This window comes from Hemiscyllium ocellatum, chromosome 20 (assembly GCF_020745735.1).
Source record: "Hemiscyllium ocellatum isolate sHemOce1 chromosome 20, sHemOce1.pat.X.cur, whole genome shotgun sequence".
NCBI lineage: Eukaryota > Metazoa > Chordata > Chondrichthyes > Orectolobiformes > Hemiscylliidae > Hemiscyllium > Hemiscyllium ocellatum.
The window spans coordinates 39,242,206-39,255,089 of record NC_083420.1 but is presented as its reverse complement, the minus strand read 5'-3'; the positions used below and the strand labels follow the sequence as shown (position 1 = coordinate 39,255,089).

Genomic DNA, 12,884 nt, shown 5'->3' with positions numbered 1-12,884 from the left:
ATATGGGTACAATTACAATGCTTAAAAAAACGTTTGGATCGTTACATGAATGGGAAAGGTTTGGAGGGATATGAACCAGGAGCAGGCAGGTGAGACTAGTTTAGTTTGAAATTATGCTCAGCATGGGCTGCTTGGACCAAAGAGTCCATTTACATGCTGTAATGACTCTATAAAACTTAGCAGAATAGGCCATTCAGCCCATCAAGCTACCTTAAACGTATGCCCTCTAGTTCTGAAGTCTCCCAGCTGAGGAAAAAGAATTTGGTTATTCACTCTCTTGACTTTATAAACCTCTATAATGTCACCCCTCGGACTCTGAAGCTCCAGGGAAAAAGCCCCAGCCTAGTCAGCACCTCCAAACCATCCAGCCCAGCAACAACCTGGTACATCTTTTCTGCACCCTTTCAAGTTTAGCAATATGCTTCCTCTAGCAGGGCGACCAGAATTATACACAGTATTCTAAAAGTGGCCTCAGCAATGTCGGGTACAGCCAGAACACGATGTCCCTACCCCTATAGCAAATGTTTTGACCAATGAAGGCAAGTGTGCCAAACACCTCCTTCAATATCCTTCTATCTGCAACTCCACTTTCAAGGAACAATGAATCTGAATCTCTAGGTCTCTTTGTCAACACTCCCCAGGGCCCTCCCATTAGGTGTTTAAGCCCGGCCCTGGTTTGTCTTCTCAAAATGCAACATCTCACATTTACCTAATTTAAAATCCATCTGCCACTCTCAGCCCATTCACCCATCTGATCAAGGCCCCATTATACCCTAAGATAGTCGTCTTCTCTGTCCATAATAGCACCTGCTTTGGCATCACCTGCACACTTGCATCGTCTGAGAACTTACTAACCACATCTCCTATATTCACATCCAAATCATTTATGTAAATGGCAAAAAGCAGTAGACCCAGCACTAATTCTTTCAGCACATTGCTGGTCACAGACCCCAGTCTGAAAATCAACACTCTACCACCAACTCCTACCTTCAAGCCAATTTTGTATCCAATTGGCTAGCTTCAAAGTTTGTGAGAAGATTTGTAGCTCGGGTGCTCGTTGTTGTGGTTTTGTTCGCCGAGCTGGGAATTTGTGTTGTAGACATTTCGTCCCCTGTCTAGGTGACATCCTCAGTGCTGGGGAGCCTCCTGTGAAGCGCTTCTGTGATGTTTCCTCCGGCATTTATAGTGATTTGTATCTGCCGCTTCTGGTTGACAACCGGTGATACAAATCACTATAAATACCAGAGGAAACATCACAGAAGCGCTTCACAGGAGGCTCCCAAGCACCAAGGATGTCACCTAGACAGGAGACGAAACGTCTGCAACACAAATTCCCAGCTTGGCGAACAGAACCACAACAATTGGCTAGCTTCCTCTAGATTCAACTTTGTTGAAAGCTTTGCTGAAATCCATATAGACAACGTCTATTGCTCTGCAATCATCAATCTTCTTTGTCACCCAGAATCACAGGATAGAATTATAAAACCCTTAGTGAGGAAGCAGGTCATTAAGCCTATTGAGATCACACCGACCCTTCAAACAGCATCCCACCCAGACCCACCCCATCCCTGTAATTCTGTATTTCCCATACCTAACCCACCTAACCGGCATACCCTGGACACTATCGGCACTTCAGCATGGCCAATCCACCTAACCTGCATATCTTTGGACTGTGCAAGAAAAACCAAGCACCCAGAGGAAACTCACAAAGGCAAGGGGAAAATGTGCACACTCTACAGGGACAGTCACCAGAGGATGGAGTTGAGTCAGTGTCCCTGGCACTTTGAGGCACCAATGCTAAGCACTGTGCCACCCCAAAACCTCTTCAAAAGAAAATGCAATCAAGTTAGGCAGACACAGTTTCCCATGCACAAAACAATGTTGACTCTCCGTAATCAGTCCTGGCCTTTCCAAATGCGTGTAAATTCTGTTGCTCAGGATCTGCATACACACCATTTTTGTAAGACTGACTGTCTGTAGTTCCCAGGCTTTTTCTTACAACCTTTCTTAAATAATGGCACCACATTCCTTACATTCCTTCCTTCCAAGTCACATGCCGCTGAATATTTGGTTCCCAACTTTCAACCACAATGGCTGTAAGATTAAATCCATTAATCTATATTTGTGCAATTATTCTATTTATTTTGTTCTGAATACTGAAGACATTGAAGTAAAGAAGCATTAATTTTGTTTTTTTACAATTATTTCCCTTTTTGATCCTATTTACTTTCACACAGAAACTGGTCCCAGCACAATTCCAGAGAAGACCATCTCACTGGAACAGCTTCTACCCCAGTACTGGTGCATGAACTGAAAGCCATTCACCTCTGCCAACCTTTTATGCCTTTAACTTGTCCAAGACATAGTAATCCAGAGATTATTATCTTGGAAGTTCTGCTTTTTAATTCAGCCTGTAGCTGTTCAAAGTCTTTCAGGAGACAAATAGAGGCCTGTTAGGGACAAAGGATGAGATATGCTTAGAGGCACAGGGCAAGATCAGAATGTTTAATGAATCAGTGTTTATCAAGGAAGAGGTTGCTATCAAAGTATCAGCAAAAGTGGAAATAAAGTGTGACTTAGTATAGAGTACAGGAGTTAAGTGATTAAGGGATTCACAGGAAGGAATGGAAAGAAGTATTCTTTTGCTTTTGCTAAACTTTCATAGCCTCCGAAATTGATTCTTAATCTATTGCAGAAAAAGAAACTGGCTATTTGGTGAGTATCTGGTAAGGTTTATTCTATTCCTAACCTTCAATGTAGTATATGCAGCAACAAGTGGTAAGGTTAATCCAATATATAAATACATAACTAAATATAAAATTGGATAAAATAATTAGAACAAATGAAGGCTGGCAGATCAAGTGTGTCCACAGTGCAATATGTGAGAGTTCCTGCATGCCAGTTTGGTCCAAAGCAAACATGTCTGCAGCAAGCATTTGAAGTGTGAGCTGCTTCAGCTCAGTGTTTACGAGCTGGAGGCTGAACTACAAACTGTGATGCATCACAGAGCAGGAAACTAATTAGAGCATTTGTACCAGGAGGCAGTCACACCTTTTAGGATTAGGTCATCTGAATTGGTCAATGTTCAGAGAAAGGAGAATGTGGTAAGGGGACTCAGAGGGCAGAACTGCAGGTGCCTCAGCCTTTGCAATTGTCCAACAGGTTTGAGGTTTCTCTCAGTCTGTATGGATCAGAGTAAGGACTGCAGGGTGGATGATCTAACTGGCCATGACTCAGTGGTAGAGGAGGTCATTCAAGAGTGTAGTTTAAAAATAAATGTAATGGTAGCACGGAACAATACAATTAGGGGATAGACATTGTTCTCTACATCAAACAGCTTGAATCCAGGTGGCTGTGTTGCCAGGTTTCAGGACATCTCATTAGGTGTTCTTGCCAACAAGACGGAAGTTGAGAAAATTTAAAGATAAATAGAGGAGATCATGGATCAAATTTGTGAAAATGTGGTAAATAAAAGTGTAGAGTCAAGGCCAAAGAGAAATTTGTTACTGGACATATCAAGGTGGGAAGGAATAGAGAGTATGAAGGTCAGAGTCAACCAATAGAGAAGACTAGAGTTTACAAAGATATTAAAAGGATAAAACTAAAGGTATCTGAGTGTGCATATCATTTAAAACAAAATAGATGAACTGGGAGCACAACTAGAAATGAATAAGAATGGTAGCCATTACAGAGACATGGTTGAGTTTGAGTTTGATTTATTGTTGTAACGTGCACTGAGATATTATGAAAAATATTGCTTTGCATGTCCTACAGGCAGATCGTACTATACAAAGTGCATCATGGTAGCAGAACAGTGTGCTGAATACAGTGTTACAGCCACAGAGAAGGTGCAAGGAGAAAGATCAGAATTAACATTTGACAGGTCCATTCAGGATGAGTTGGACTAGGACCTGAATCTTGAAGTTTATAAGACATTTAAGAAGAACAGGAAATTAGGAAAAGGTGGAGGGAAGATGGTAGGGTCACCACATTTTAGGAAGGATATGAGGTTCCTTGACAGGGTTGCTGAGGTGATTTACTGAAATATTCCAAGGGAAAAGGATTTTCAGCTTCAAGGTTAGGTTGGAGAAGCTGAGGTAGTTCAACTACAAGCAAAAATTCTGAGGTCATTTGATAGAGATGAACAATATTATCCAGGTTTAGACAAGCTAGATAAAGAATGACTGCCTCCTTAGACAAGGATTACAGACAGAGTTAAGGCTTTGGGTGAGAGATTAAGGGAGATTGTTATTGAGGACAACCTTTTCTACATAGTGACTGGTAATGACTTTGGATTCTCTGCCTACAAGCAGGTAGTGAAACCAGAAACAATCAATGATTTTAACAGGAAATTGGGTGGGCATTTCAGGGAAATTAACATGCAGGATGATGGGACTGAGGCAGGAAATAGGACTAACTGAATTGTTTTAAATAGATCTGTCATAAACTTGATGAACCAGGTGGCTTCCTTCTGTACTGTAATGACTTTCTAATTCTTGTAAGTCCAAAAAATGAATACAGAAGGAACTTCTTTATCCAGAGAGTGGGGAGAATGTGGAACTCACTTCAACAGTGAATAATTGAAGTACATAATTTGGATTTATGGAGAAGCTAGATAAATACATGACAAACAGAAGTATGTGACAGGAGTAGAAGGATACATTGGTTGAGTTAGATGAAGAGGAATGGAAGGAGAGTCATGGTGTGCATTAATATCTAACCTTTTATCGTCTGGTACACTAAATTCTATGTATTCTCATTGCAGAATACCTCAAAGACAATAAGCATAGTGATGAAGATGAAGAAGCAGAACCTTTAAAGAAGTACAAAATCTCACCAACTAGATTATCATTGTGTAAGTACTTGTCACTTCCTTCTTAAACAATTTATTTCTCCTTTTATTCCTGAATATTAGTCTCTCATTCTTTCTCAAAGGTAAGTCTTTGGTTTCACAGTCACTGTGTTCATTAGTAAAGAAGACAGGTACTTGGTAAATGAGGCAAGATGCTTGGTAAAGAGATTTCTAAATGTCACCATCAAAACTTGCACAGATAGGAAGTCAAACGGTCAAAGAATTGCTAAACGTAGCTTCTCAGGCTAGTGCAGGCATGTTAAAGGCATTTATGAAAAATCAGGATCTCAGAAATATTTGTTACCAACAATAGATATACCACATAGAACTGCTCACTGGCCAGGATCATGGCCATGGACTTTGCAGCACAGACATTGAAACTATCTGGGTTTGATGGTTGGAAACATTGTTCCAATTCAAAGATTTCACCCATTCTCAAGAGTCCCAGAGTATGTATTGTGTCAACAGGCCTTCTCTTAAAATATAGGTGTCAAAATATTTGGCTCACCTCAGCCCATTCCTAACTCTAATTCAACAACCTCTTGATGGTATTACAACTTCAAAAAAGGATTGAGAACAAGAGGTCACACATGTACAGTATAGGAAAGAAATCATAAAAGGCAAAGCTGATGACTGTTAAGTGCTCGAGGTATGCAAAATAAAATAGGAGTTAGTGACACAATAGAGGTTAGTGGGTGTGATCTTATAGCCATTACAGAGACATGTTACAAGGTGATCAAAGCTGAGAACTAAATATTCAGGGGTTTGCAACATTTTTAAATGACCAACAGTATGGTGGGAGTAGCATGTCAGTATGAGACAGCATAGCATAGCATGACATGATCTTCAATCTCAAGATCTGTTGCAGCTGTACAGGACATTGGTGAGGTCACGTTTGGAGTACTGTAACAATTCTGGTCATCCTTTTACAGGAAAGACGTTGTTAAAATGAACGGGTACAGAGAAGATTTACAAAGATGTTGCTAGGACCAGAGGGTTTGAATTATAGGAAGAAGCTGAATAGACTGTGGCTTTTTTCCCTGGAGTGTCAAACTGAGGATTGACCTTATAGAAGTTTATAAAATCATGAGGGCATGGATAGGGTGAATAGCCAAGATCTTTTTTCTAGGGTGGGGAAGTCCAAAACTAGAGGGCATAGGTTTCAGATGAGAGGGGAAAGATTTAAAAATGAAAGATAACTTTTTCACACAGAGGGTGGCGTATGTATGGAAATTGTGGAGGTGGGTACAATTACAACATTTAAAAAGCATCTGGATGGGTACATGAATAGGAAGGTTTACAGAAATATGGGCCAAATGCTGGCAAATGGGACTAGGTCAGATTGGGATGTCTGGTCAGCACAAATGAGTTGCTGCACTGTATGACTCTGTTTAGAATCCTTATACATGGAGATAAGAAATAACCAAAGGGGAGAAGACATCTGAGGAGTAGTCTGTCGACCCTCTAATAGTGGTTATATGGTCAGACAAGGAATAAGTCAGAAGATAATGAGGGTGTGTAAAAAAAAAGGCATTACATTAATCATGGGTACCTTTTTTTTTAATAGATATTTTTATTGGAAGTTTAACATTTTGACAAATTTACAAAAATAGGCAGAATTTTCAAGCACAAACATTAATATAAAAATAAATCTTAAATATATAATCATCAAAATTCAACTAATCCACAATCATCCAGAGTGTATAGTTGAGTCGCTTACATCCGTCAAACAAGAGAAAATATTCTCTAATACACTCATAACAGTATGATAAAAAGGAAACTATTTCCAAACAATAAGAACAAAAAATTAAACATGTTTGAATGGAGATCTTCCCCCTTGTTCTCAGGGGGCCTTACTACCTTTCCAACATTCCACCATATCCTCTCCCAAACAGTGTCCCACCCTCGACCCGGGCGCTCCTTAATAGGATTTAGATATAATACCGAGCTAGAGTTAACAGTGAGCGCCGCACCCCCACCCCTCCCCACCCATACCTGAGTATATCTGATAGCATCAATGCCACGTACAAACATACATAACTATAAAATTACAACTCCAACAGATTACAGTTAAGTATAATAACATAAGATAGCAAGGAAGACAACCCCGCTCCCAGAGGCAAAAGTATAATAAAGTATCCATTTCTCCCCACGGAGTGTGAGAGAGGCAAGCCAACATAAATTGTCTCTTATGATTTATTTAACCGAGTCTAAAAGTTTCTTGGCCTCTTCTGGTGATCTAAAATTATACTCGGATCCTTCGTGGGTAAAGCATAGCGTCGCTGGGTAGCGTAAGGTGTATTGAATATCTAAGTCCCTTAAACATTTCTTCACCTCATCAAACACCTTCCTTCTTCGGGCCAAAGCCGGGGAGAAGTCCTGAAATAACATAATCTTGGATCCTTCATGGATCATGGCTTTAGGATCCTTTCCAAGCTTTCTGGAGGCATCCAGGAGTATCTGCCTCTCCCTATAACTCTGCAGCCGGAACAGGACCGGGCGTGGGTGCTGGTTCGAGCCAGGCCCGCGTGTCGCGACCCGGTAGGCCCACTCCACCCTTACCCGGTCCGTTTCAGCCCGCAGGTTCAAAAGTTGCGGCAGCCATCTCAAATGCTATTAACTGTCCCTTCCCTTCTTGCTCGGGAAGGCCCAGCAACCGAATATTTTTTCTCCGATTTCTGTTGTCAATATCATCGATGTAAATTTCAAAGGCCCTGACTCTCTGCTCCAGAGCTCGCACCTGTTCTGCAGCTGTTTGAGCTGCAGCCTCGGAGGTCGTGGCCTTTAGTTCCGCCCCCTCCACTCGGCCCTGTAATTCCCCAATGGTTTGATTCTGTTTTTGCAGCTTTTCTTCGAATGCATTCCATCGCTGTCGGGATTCTGCGATGAAATTGATGAGTGTCGATTCCAATCTGGCAATCATCTCTATAAGGCCCGTTTTTACATCAGCTGCAGCCGGAGGAGAGGAGGGTGGGGGAGGGGTCTTTGTTTTCTGAGAGCTGCGGGGTCCCTTCGATTTACTCATTATCCACTCAGTATTAGACTGTTTAAATATAATATTCAGCAGCTAATTAAGATTAAAGAAATTTTTTGGGTGGTTTGGCAAGTGTGGTGGGGACAGGTAACCCACTTTGCCCAGGTTTTGGGAAGGGCTCTGTAGACTCAGACTTGCTGAGTCGCCGCCATCTTGGATCTCCCCCAATCATGGGTACCTTTAATTGTGTAGATTGGAGAAATCAAGTTGTCACTGGTAAGGAAGGATTTATAGAGAGCATTCAAAACAGTTTCCTAGAACAATGTGTTATAAATCCAACCAGAGATCATGTTTTTTGAATCTACTGATGTCTAATGATGCTAATATAATCAATAATGTCAGAGCAAAAGATCCCTAGGAAACAGTACCATAATATGGGAGAATTTAGCATACGGTTTGAGAATTAGAAACTTGGCTCAGAAACCACTTTACCAAGCTTAAATAAGGGTAATTACAAAGGAATGAGGGCAGAGTTGGCCGGAGTAGACTGGGAAAGCAGCTTAGCAGAAAAGACAGTTAATGAACAATGGCTGCTGTTTAAGGAAGTGGTTCATGACTCGCAACAAATCATATCCTAGACAGGGAGAAGGACATCAGCAAGGGGATAAACCAACCATGGTTAACTGAGAAAGTTAAGAATAGTATTGAACTTTAAAAAAACATACAAGATCACAAAGAGTAGAGGTAAGCCAGGGGATCATAATGTTTGAAAGACCAACAAAAGATGATCAGAAAATATGAAGAGGGAAAAAATACTTTGATGGTTAACAAGCAAGTAATATGAAAATTGACAGTGAGAGATATTTTTAACTATGTAAAGCCAAGACAGGTTAAAGTAAATAGAAGACCCATGGAAAATGAGGCTGAAGAAATCATAATGGGGAACCAGGAAATAGCTGAGTAATTGAATAATTGCTTTGGATCAGTCTTTAATAGTAGCCCAAAATTACTGAATAATCAAAGAGCAAAAGGAAAGAGAAAATAAATGCAACAACTATCACTAGAAATAAAGTATGTAGGAAACTAATGAGGTAAAGGCTCATAGATCCCCTGTACCCTAACGGGTTACATCTTAGGATTTCAAAGGAAGTAGCAGCAGCAGAGGTAATGGATGCAACAATAGTAATCTTCCAAAAATCCTTATATTCTGGATAAGTTCCAGAGGACTGGAAAACTGCCATGTAACAGCTTTTTCACAAAGGAAAGAGACGAGAAAAAAAAGGTAACTGTAGGCCAGTTAGCTTAACTTATGTTAACAAAAATGTTTTGTTATGAAGGATGTAACAGTAGAGCATTTAGAAATATAACATAACAAGCAGAGGAAGCATGGCTTCTTGAAGAGGAAATTGTGTCTGACAAATTTATCAGAATTCTTTGAGCATGTAACATGTAGGATAGATAAAGGAACCAGTAGATATATGTTCGGATTTCCAAAAGAGGTATGATAAGGTACAGTACATTAGGCTGCTAAATAAGGTAAGAGCCCAGGATATTGAGTAGGATATATTAGCACAATTAGAAAATTGACTAATAAATAGAAGCTAGAGATTGGGAATAAAGGGAATATTTTCAGGATGGCAGTCTGCAAATACTGCAATGCCACAGGAATCAGTGCTGAGGCCATAATTCTTTATAATATATACAGTATGAATGACATGAGTGACAGTTCACTGACGACATAAAAATAGATGGGAAGGCAAGTTGTAAGGAGAAAACTAAGGGATATAGACAGGTTAATTGTTGGAAATAATGTTGGAAAATTGGATCCTTAGAACAGCCTTAGCCTGAGGATAGTATTGCTTTGGCAGGAAGAATAAACTGAATAATATTTAAAAGAGAAAAACTGTAGAAAGCTGTAGCATAGAGGGATTTGGAGATCCTTGTGCAGGAAGCAGAAAAAGCTAGCATCCTATTTCATGTAATAGGGAAGGCAAATGGAATATTTGTCTTTATTTAAAAGGGAATGGAGTACGAAAATAGGCAAATCTTGCTAAAGGAAAACACAGGCATTAGTTAGATCATACAAAGAATACTATGAATAGTTTTGCACCCTTATGTAAGGGAAGATATACTGGCAAAAGAGGAAGTTCAGCAAAGCTTCATGAGATTGATTCTGGCATAGTGAAATTTTTGTATGAGCGGGGGTTCATGTTAGGTGTGTACCCATTATTGTAATTTAGTAAAATGAGAGTTGACCTTATTGAAACATACAATCCATATCATCAGCCATCAATTTATTCCAGAGGTCCACATTGTCAAGGAAAATAACCTTAACACAACACATCTGATCTTTTCTATATTCCTACATTGTTTAAATAAAGTGTTTAGCGTCCAGCATCGTAACTTGGCTTTCTTCATTTCCAGCAAGATCCAGAAGAAACCTGCCTCAGACATCAGCGGAAGTGGAATCAGATGATTCTGATGTGATTGTTGCTTCGACATCACGGCCACGGAGCCATCTGGACTTCAACTTCTAAAAGCAGCTCATTGTGTTTCAGGGGTCTGCCAATCATTCTGGATGTGTGAAGGTGAATGGGAGCTGGGCGTTTGTAGTGTTTAGCTTTTTAGAACTGCAGAAATCATGGTGTATGGAGTGAGTTGATTATTAAGGAAAGGTTAATTCTACTTTTATAAAACAAAATTTAAGACTGATGATTGATTTTATAAAGAGAAAATTCAGGAAATAATCACATAAACATCTGGTGTGAAAAGAAGCTTGGTAATAGGCTTCTTGACAAGAGATTTGGAACCTAATGTTGTAAAAATATGAGAGTCCAGACCCTGGTTTGCCCACAACCTGCCTGCTGGAGCAACTTTACATAGATAACTTTCTAACTGGTGACTTCTACATATGGCCATCTAAATCAGGACCATGGAAGGTTATAGTAGAGTTTGCAGCAAAGTGTAAACAGCAACCCCACCAAGACAGCTGAGCACTACTGGAAAAGAAGGAAACTTAGGGAGCACCTCAGAAAGGAATTGCTCAAAAATATCTCCTTCTTAAGAAAAAGATGGCAGTTTGGTGAGGGTTTCAGAATAGACACAGCCAATATGGGACCCCTGTGAGCATCGCAAGCCCCTTCTCCCTCCAAGAAGGTTGCTCCTGACACAGTTTGCTGGTCAACCCTAAGAGGATAGCAGTAAAATGGTCTATCATCAGGACCTTAATTGCCTCCTCACCTTCATGGAGCAAGCTGCTAATTCCAGTGGCAACTCACCCCTGACAGGAATTCCTGTTGTATTCATGAACTTTCCACTTCCCAAACCCAACATTTGAGGTCTGTGAATTTAAATCAAACTTCACAAAAGCCTTTGAACCTGAAATGTTAACTGTGATTCTCTCTCCAAATGATTTTACCTGGCCTGCTGAGGGTTTCCGTCATTTTCTCTCTTTAGGTTTACAAGATATACAATATTTTGCTTTTGTTTTATTGATTTAATGTATTTGTTTTCCATTGCTGCCCATATTCTGGAAACTGCCCCTTGAAATGGAAATGAGCTGATTCTCCAGCACTGAATTTTTACCATAATATTGCATCACTTCATCTTGAAAGAAGCAAGTCAACAGCACAAACACAGCAATAAAAGTTGCAGATTCCCACCTTGTACCAGCTATTTTACCATGGAATCTAATATGAATAAATATTTAAGGTCTTTGACAAAAGTGTTGCAGCTGGAATTTCGCAGGCTGTTGCACCAATCCTTGCACATCCCTCCTTGTGCTGAACACCTACCAAATGACCATAGTTGTGATGTACTATTTTGCTATAATTAAAATCTTGCTCCTTTAGTCCTCAATAAGCAAGTTATTATTTGCCTACCACCAATCTATAATTATGATTATTCTTAATCATTGATTACCTTGTTGGTTCCAGAAACAACTTTTTAAGTAAAGACAGGACATTAAATGTATCCAGCAACTGAAAGTTTGAGCCATGTTGTACAGTTACCAAACCCTGTTACCTGTTACCAGTCAGGATTGTTTGCAAGAAGCTTGTCCTTTCCTATCCCACATGAAACTGCTTGCATATATTCTCAACCTATTTCCAAAAGCCAAGTAGGTTCTAACACCCACTGTATCAGCCAATCATCTCCAATTTGGTCAGGACATGTGATGTTAAATAAGTAGCTTTATTTAAGTAAAAAAGCTACAATCAACAGAGAATATACTCTCAAGGTTCTCCAGTAAAATGCAGTCAGTGCAATATAGTGACACCATCAAAATATGTAAATTAATTCCCAGTTAATTTCAGATGTGTAGTTTTCAGGTGTAATTGTTTGGGGAATTACCTAATAATCTCCATGCTGTCATAGTGATTTGGTTGTGGGAAAGTTATTCGGTTGTGCGTGATAACACTTCCCAATTTTATTTTTAAAACTTCATTCAAGGACCCTTGTGGTGCAGTGGTATTGTCCCTCTGAGCCAGAAAGCCTGGGTTCAAGTCCCATCTGCCCCAGCAGTATCTAATAACATCTCTGGACAAATCAAATAAAATATCAATAATCTCCGTGCTGAATAGAAATATTGTGGTCACTATATGCAGCCTTTGAAATAATTCTACAACATAGTTCATAAATTCTAATCTGTCACATCTTCAACAAAGTAAGTATATTACTTGGAAAAAGTGGCATCTGATCTGGAAGTTCATGAGCTTGGTATGGGTACACACCAGTAGGAAATATCATTTAGCAGTAACATACAATGCCTGGTCTCATATAAGCCACATTGAACATGGACACTAGCTGGCTCCCTGCATAGGGGAATGTGAAACATTAAACTGCGATGCCATGCTGGATGGATACTTAACACTTCAGTGATAACCAAAATGACTACTGAAGGGTAAATGTGCAGGATTTAGAAATGTGCTGGAGATAAAGATAAAAAATGCCTGTCATTCAAGGGTAAATATGGTTGATATAAAGAATTTACTATCTTTTGGAAATTGGTGCACTTTGTGTGTCTTTGATTCATTCTTGTGTATCCCCGGCAGGTCTGTA

At 39.8% G+C, this 12,884-nt stretch overlaps 1 protein-coding gene across 1 annotated transcript in view; it reads left to right on the top strand.

Annotated features, from left to right (window-relative positions):
• iqce (IQ motif containing E) overlaps positions 1-11,615 on the top strand; it is a 67,312-nt gene extending 55,697 nt beyond the window's left edge. The window contains exons 22-23 of the mRNA XM_060840778.1: positions 4,766-4,855; positions 10,251-11,615. Of these exons, the coding sequence (XP_060696761.1) occupies positions 4,766-4,855; positions 10,251-10,363 (203 nt within the window). The 3' untranslated portion in view covers positions 10,364-11,615. The remainder of the gene's footprint in view (positions 1-4,765; positions 4,856-10,250) is intronic.
• The last annotated feature ends 1,269 nt before the right edge of the window (positions 11,616-12,884 follow it).